Source organism: Schistocerca cancellata, chromosome 3 (genome assembly GCF_023864275.1).
Source record: "Schistocerca cancellata isolate TAMUIC-IGC-003103 chromosome 3, iqSchCanc2.1, whole genome shotgun sequence".
In the NCBI taxonomy this organism is placed as follows: domain Eukaryota; kingdom Metazoa; phylum Arthropoda; class Insecta; order Orthoptera; family Acrididae; genus Schistocerca; species Schistocerca cancellata.
The window spans coordinates 284,517,987-284,526,179 of NC_064628.1; the positions used below are offsets into that span (position 1 = coordinate 284,517,987).

The 8,193-nt window shown below is 45.0% G+C and overlaps 1 protein-coding gene across 1 annotated transcript in view; it reads left to right on the forward strand.

Moving 5' to 3' along the window:
* LOC126174956 (UDP-glycosyltransferase UGT5-like) overlaps positions 1–3,873 on the forward strand; it is a 32,279-nt gene extending 28,406 nt beyond the window's left edge. The window contains exon 7 of the mRNA XM_049921422.1: positions 3,282–3,873. Coding sequence (XP_049777379.1) covers positions 3,282–3,558 — 277 coding nt within the window. The 3' untranslated portion in view covers positions 3,559–3,873. The remainder of the gene's footprint in view (positions 1–3,281) is intronic.
* The last annotated feature ends 4,320 nt before the right edge of the window (positions 3,874–8,193 follow it).

Sequence of the window (8,193 nt, forward strand, 5' to 3'; positions counted from 1 at the left end):
GGAAAGACAGGTAATATGCAACATGCGCAAGAGCCAAGAGGGAACAATAACAATGGAAGATCAAGAACGAAGTACACGGATTAAAAAGGCTATAAGACAGGGATGTAGTCTTTCGCCCCTACTCTTCAATCTGTACATCGAAGAAGCAATGACGGAAATAAAAGGAAGGTTCAAGTGTTGAATTAAAATTGAAGGCGAAAGGACCTCATTTCTGAATTAGCTGATGACATTACTGTCCTCAGTGAATGCGAACAAGAATTACAAAATGTTTTGAATGGAATGAACAGTCTAATGAGTATAGAATATGGGTTGAGAGTAATCCGAATAAAGACAAAAGTAATGATGAGTAGCGAAATGAGATCAGCGATCAACTTAACATCACAACTAGGGACCATGGAGTAGATGACGTGTGGAATACTGTTACCTTTCAAACAAAATATCGCATCACGAACGAAGCGCAGAGGATACAAAACGCAGATTATCACAGACAAAGAGGACATTTATGGTCAAGAGAAGTATACCAGTATCAGACAATGGCCCTAATCTGAGGAAGCGTTTGTAGCAAGTCACTGTATGGTAGTGAACCACTGACTGTGTAAAAATCGGAAAAGAAGAGAAGGGAAGCATTTGCGATGCGATGCTACAGAAGAATGTTGGAAAATTACGTAATCTGATAACTTAAGAAATGAGGAGATTCTCCGAAGAATCGGTGGGAAAGGAATATATAGGAACCACTAAAAACACTAACGAGAAGGGACAGTGTGGCATGGCAGGTGTTAAGGCATCAGGGAACAACATCCATGGTATTAGAGGGAAGTGTAGAGAGACTGAAATACATTCAACAAATAACTGAAGACATTGCGTGCAAATGCTAATCTGAAATGAAGAGTCTGGCACAAGTAAGGAATTCGTGGTGGGCCACATCAGTCTTGCCAGAAAGCTGATGACAAAAAGAAGCCTTATCTGGGAGGAAAGATACAAGTTCCTTTTTTAAAAAATTGCAGTAGATGGTACTGTCGTTTCCTCTTTTGTGTTTACAGCTTGTCACCAGTCAACACACGACACTTGCGACACAAGTTTACTCAAGGCTAGTTCAGAATGACTATGCTGATCACAAATCCTGTCAGATTAGATGTTACAATGAAATGAGGAGATGATTTATGGACTGCATTTTGATAGCATGTGGTAACTGTTCGACCTCTTGACACAATTGAGTAGATGCAGACGCTGCAACTTGAAGAACCAGCTGAAAATATTTCGGACAGTTAAAAAAAATGCGGTTACTTAATACTGAGTAATATTTACGTATAAGACCATGCCGTCTGGTAATTATATGTTACACGCACATGAGTAAACACGAGTTGGATTAGCAATGAACCGCAAACCTAAAAAAAAAATTCATTAACCTTGGTCATGAACAATGGAATCACACTTCACTTGATAAAATAAGACAGTTGCCAATGGCTAGCAGAATATAGGAACGTGTTTTAGGAAATTTGGAAATTTGTGGTGTCTTATGGGACCAAACTGCTGAGGTCATCGGTCCCTAAGCTTACACACTACTTAATGTAACTTATACTAGCTTACGCTAAGGGCGAGACATACGCCCATTCCCGAGGGAGGACTCGAACCTCCGACGGGGGGAGGCGCGCTGACTGTGACAAGCCGCCGTAGGCCGCGCGGCTACCGGCGCAACCGTTTTTAGGCAATCAGTAGTTGTCCACAATTACATCTGCAGTATTTGTGACATGCTGGTGTTCAATGCCACATTTTATTTAACATAATATCACTATGTGACTTTGAGTATTACTTGATTCTTCAAGAATATTATAACTTTCAGATCGCCCCAAAACAATACTAAAAGCCACATAATGGTATATGTTAAATAAAATGTGGCATGGAACACCAACAAATAAAATAACATGCAATTAAATCGCACAACATGTTGATCTGATGTCTTGGCATAATTAATCTCTTGACACCACAATGGTGACTTCAGTGGAAGTCGAAATTCGATTAGTGTATGCTTGGACATCATCACATCTCATATGTTTTGATTATATGACATGCTGATATTCCTTGCCACGTTTTATTTGACGTAGCATCACTATGTGACTTTCAGTACTGCAGCAAGCACGTACAACGAATAATGTTAAAGATCCGATGATGACAGTGTAGATCTGTCGAAACCGGTCATAGTAATAAAAAGAATTGTTAGCGATCTTGTCTAACTTGATTGTTCAAGAATAATATAAATTTCACGTAAATGACAAGTACGAGGTAAAAGGTGCATTTGAAAAATTCGTTGAAATGCTCCATATGTTAAAAACCGAGCTGGTTAGGATCATACGTCCCCAAATACGCATTCAGAGACATGTCGACAGCCAGCCCCTGCCGTGCAAATCACGGAAGTGAAGCAGTGTTGCACACTGCGACCAAATTGACGGAGCCACCGCGAGAACTCGAAGCATTGCAAAATTAAGTGCAAAGTGAAGCAACGCGTTAACATGCAGTTTTGGTTTAATTTGGGGAACACAGCGATGGAGACTCTTGAGATACCAGTGCAAGTGTCAGCTATTAAAGCAGTCAGCAAAAGGTGTGTGTTTGAGTGCTTTGATCGTTTAAATTAACCCTGAAAGACTTACGCTGCGCAGATGTTGCGAATATCCGACAAACTGTGACCACAATGCTTCTAGCTATTTCACAAGGAATGTTTGCTGATAGTTTCAACAGCTTTACAACCGATCTCAGAAATGTGTTGTAGCTAATGATGATTAGTTTGAAGACCAGTAACTGTATTTTGTTTCCTTCATTTTCTGAGACCATACACCGAAGTTTTCGGACGAACTTTGTACTATCAACACTGCTGTTCTAAAATAATATATCGAAACACTTCAGTGAAACAAAAGTTGTATTTTCTTACTAACTTATACCGCAGACGTTAAAACCTACACGCTCACTCATTCAAATAGTCGTCATCTATGTAGTAATATTAACTAAGGACTTACACTTTACCAATTTTATGAAGAGGTGTCTTTTTGATTCCTTTTCAACATTATATTCTTATATTTCATTGGTATCTGTTCCTCGTCTCATGATGATAAATACTGTTTGAGAAATAATCAGATCTATTTTTCTTTGTGTCAGTATCATTATAGTTGTTTAAATATTTATTTACTTTCTTTCTTATGCTGTAAAATATTAATTTATTCTGGTTCATTGTGTGTAGGAACTTCAAAGCATTATTTGCTATTGATATCATTGGCTTCCTTATTCCACAGCTACCAGGAGAACATGAAGCGATTCTCAGCGATATTCCGCGAGCACCAGGAGAGGTCCCTGGACAATGCCGTCTGGTGGATCGAGTACGTGATACGCCACAATGGAGCTCCCCACCTGCGCAGCGCAGCCCTCGACCTGAGCTGGTGGCAGCTGCTACTGCTCGACGTCATCGCATTCGTGGTTGCAGCGGCGTCCATCGTAGTCTACCTGCTTTACAAGGCAGCCTGCTACTGCAGAAATTCAGCACGCGGTTTTCTGAAGCAGAAGACATTGTGATGGATACTGATGACGAAAGTTTCACATTTTGGACTGAAGAAATAATATTTATAGCATCTAGCTAAAACAAAACTGGACATGAAAAATCAGCTGGGGCAATTTATGAGAACTATTGTCTTTACATGAGACTCATGTGAAACAAATTATTTCCTGCAGTGCAGGATGCCGAAATATATATTTATTATTTGTTAAGTAATTTAAGTGACTGTGTATTTCTAACACAATCGTATTTCTTTCCATTCAGATTTTTTCAGCTGATGTTTACGTGCATTGCACTAGTAAGAACGCAAGTGTGAGGGCACATTGAAAAGTAATAACACCGTATTTTTTATGTGAAAATAAAGATTTTCAAATAAAATAAAACGTTGTTAATATTCTACATCTTTATTCTTCATGTCTACATATTTATTTCTCAACAGAATCACCTTGGCCACAAATACAGCCCCCTGCAGGTCCAGGTATTAGAATAGGCACGAGGTATTCCTGCCTGTCGTACGAGGCGAGTAATAGGAGTTTCACACATTTCGACCTTTATGTGATGGTCCCCTGTAGGGTTTGACCTCCATTCTTCAAAATTGTCCTGTAGAGCGAGCCAGTTTGGGAAGGGCACCTTACAAGGTGCATCGTGTCCATCGTGCATTGAGATCTTTAGCCCACTTCCTCATCCTCGCATTGCACTCCTGCCCATTCTCCATTCCTTGGGCGAGGACACCTTCCTGGGTGCGTTTTCCACCTTGCACTATGCAGTATCGATTTCTGCATCGACGATCACCATGGACTTCTTTGCACCTGATATCCAGCACGGTAGCCAGTCCTTTGTGGTGGGGCCACCACGTACCCTGTTGGTTGTAGCCCACTGACCACACAGGAATCGCTCTGCTGAGGCCTGCGCCATTAACGCCCCACGTATGCGAAGGGGTAGATGCCTGTCCCCCTGGCGCATTGGGACTCCCGGCAATGGCCATCCTGCCAGGTGGCCTTTCCTGCAGCTGGTTGGCGTCCGTGGGGAGGGTCCTTGGTCGGAGTGGGTGGCATCATAGCAGATGACACACGATGAAGCGTAGTCCATCATCTCTTGCTGGTGGTGAAACACCAGCAGTTCTAAGCGATCATGAGGTCAATTCAACGCACAGAAGTCCGACCCTAAATTGCTCCCCACCCTGGCCACACCATGGGAGGAACATTAGGCTAAGGATGGCAGCAGATCTTATTCGCCCCAGTACCTTGTATGTTCGAGAGCTGATGGGGAATCTTTCATGATGATGAAGCCTCAGTTTTTTGTTGAGAATTTAGAGGACAAGTTCGGGGAGGTGGAGGACCTGTCCAAAATGAGATCTGGGTCAGTCTTGATCAAAACAGAATCCTCTGCCCAGTCACAGGAGTTACTCACTTGTGACAAGCTGGAGGATGTTTCTGTAACCATCACGCCCCATAAGGGCTTAAATATGGTCCAGGGTATCATATTTCACAGAGACCTTCTGTTGCAATCTGACATTGAACTGAGCGCCAATTTAGAGTGGCGAGGTGCACATTTTGTCAGGTGTGTCCACCAGGGTCTGAAGGATAATCAGATTGCCATCAGTGCCTTCATCTTGGCCTTTGAGGGTGATACATTGCCCGCGAAGGTCAAGGTGATGGTCTACCGATGTGATGTAAAGCCCTATATCCCTCCCCAGATGCAGTGCTTTAAGTACTGGAAGTTCGGCCGTATGTTTTCCTGCTGTACTTCCGGCATCACATGCCAAGACTGTGGACGCCCATCACATCCCAGTACTCCATGTGCCCACCTCCCATCTGTGTCAATCGCAGAGAGCACCATTCGCCTTGCTCACCTGACTGCAGGATTCTCCAGAAAGAAAGGAAAATCATGGAGTACAAGACCCTGGACCGACTGACCTACACTGAGGCTAAGAGAAAATTTTAACACCTGTGTCCTGTGTGTATGACATCGTCTTACGCTGTCGCTACAACATTTCTGGCACCATCAGCTCTGCCAACCCAGGTCACCTCTTAGAGCCAGAAGACTACATCTGCCCCTTGATGGTGGGGGGGGGCATTTCTCTCCCTCTTACTCCCACACCACATACTTTGGGAGCAACCCCCCCCCCCCTCCAACCTTCAGGGACGTCTGTCCCCAATTCTGGAGAAGCGTAAGTTTTCTTCAGCTTCTTTCGCTAGGAAGGTGTCCCTTGGGTCACTCCTTTCCCAAGTTTCTGCTTGTGGGAAAGATGACACCCACCATTGGCTGAAGAGCTCAAAAGCTGCTGGTCGAAGGGCTTCACGCTCATTCTCAGTCCTGGAGACTGAGCCAGCCAAGGAAACCCAAGGAGCAGCGAGAGAAATCCAAAAAGAAGACACCTAAGACCAAGGAAATTGCGGTGGCACCCACACCATCCCTGTTGCTCCTGCACCACCTACTTTGGGAGCAACACTCCCCCAACCATCGGGGACGTCCAACCCCACTTCTTAGCCAGAGAAGTGTAAGTCTTCTTTGGCTTCTCTCGCTAGGAAGGGGTCCCTTGGGTCATTCCCTTCCCATGTTTCTTCTAGTGGGAAAGACGACATCCGCCAGTGGCTGAAGAGCCAAAAAGCATCTGGTAGTAGGGTTTCACGCTCATCTTCAGTCCCAGAGACTGAACCAATGAAGTCCTCCTAGCTAGGGAAACCCAAGGAGCAGCGAGGGAAATCCAAAAAGAAAACCACTAAGCCCAAGGAAATTGTGATGGCACCACCACTACCTACAAGCTCTGCGCCTGAGGATGGGGTGGAGATTTTGGCGTCTGCTCAGGACCTAGATCTCGCCAGACCTTCAGACACAATGGATATAGACTGTTCAGGCAATAAATCGGTGGCAGCAGGTGACTATGAGGTGTAAACTGCCTCATTGAATGTTCCATGCCTTCCCAGTCTCACGATGTCATCCTCCAGTGGAATTGCGGCGGTTTTTTCCACTGCCTAGCTGAGCTACAGTAACTGTTAAGCTTTATACCTGCTATTTGCATTGCCCTCCAGGAAACCTGGTTCCCAGCAATGCGAACCCTGGCCCTCCGTGACTATAAGGGATATAACAGGAACCGTAGTGAATATAATCGAGTGTCAGCTGGAGTTTGCGTTTATGTCCTAAATTCGGTCTGTAGTGAACAAGTGCCCCTTCAAACCCCTCTTGAAGCTGTGGCTGTCAGAATAAGGATGATGCAGGAAATAACTGTCTGCAATGTATATCGTCCTCCAGATGGTGCAGTACCCCTGAATGTATTAGCTGCACTTATTGATCAACCCCCTAAGCCCCCTAAACCTTTCCTACTTCTCAGAGATTTGAATGCCCATTACCCCTTGTGGGGTGGTACCATGCTTACTGGCCGAGGCAGAGATGTCGGAACTCTACTGTCGCAATTCGACCTCTGCCTCTTAAATACTGGGATCGCCACACATTTCAGTGTGGCTCATGGTAGTTACGCGGCCATTGATTTATCAATTTGCTGCCCAGGACTTCTCCCATCTATCCACTGGAGAGCACATCTTCCTGTCACTGCCCCAGTGTCAGGCACACGGACACCTGCCCAGATGGGCTTTGAACAAGGTGGACTAGGGAACTTTCACCTCTGGTGTCACCATTGAATCTTCCCCACATGGTAACATTGATGTGATGGTTGAGCAGGTGACTAGTACAATTGTTTCTGTGGCAAAAAACGCGATCCCTCAATCTTTGGATGCCCAAGGCGTAAGGCAGTCCCTTGGTGGTCACCGGAAGATGCTGAAGCAATTAAGGAGCATCGGCGAGCTCTACAGCGGCATAAGTGGCACCCTTCCCTGCAGCACCTCATAGCCTTTAAACGGCTCTGTGTCCGTGTTCGCTACCTTATCAAACAATGGAAGAAGGAATGTTGAGAGAGATACGTCTCCACCATTGGGTGCTATAAGTCACCTTCCCAAGTCTGAGCAAAGATCAAAAGTCTTTTCGGGTAACAGGCCCAAACAGCTGTCCCCAGTGTTACCATAAATGGCGAGTTATGCACTGACACAAACGCGATTGCTGAGCACTTTGCTCAAGCCTCTGTGTTGGAGAATTACCCCCCAGCCTTTCGCACACTCAAATGGCAGCTGGAAGGGAACGTCCTCTCATGCACTACATGCTGCAGTGAATTCTATAATGCCCCATATACAGAGTGGGAGTTCCTCAGTGCTCTTGCACATTGCCCCAACACAGCTCCTGGACCTGATCGGATCCACAGCCAGATGATTTAACATCTCTCAAGTGGCTACAAGCGACATCTACTCGTCATCTTCAACCAGCTCTGATGTGGTGGAATCTTTCCATCGCAATGGTGAGAGAGCACCATCACTCTAGTGCTCAAACCCAGTAAAAAACCGCTTGATGTGGATAACTATCGGCCCATCAGCCTCACCAACGTTCTTTGTAAGCTGCTGGAACGTATGGTATGTCAGCAGTTAGGTTGGTCCTGAAGTCATGTGGCTTACTGGCTCCATGTCAGGGTGGCTTCCACCAGTGTCGCTCTACCACTGATATTCTTGTGTCCATCGAGTCTGCCATCCGAACAACCTTTTCCAGACGGCAGCACCTGATTGCTGTCTTTTTTGACTTTCATAAAGCATATGACACGACTTGACGATATC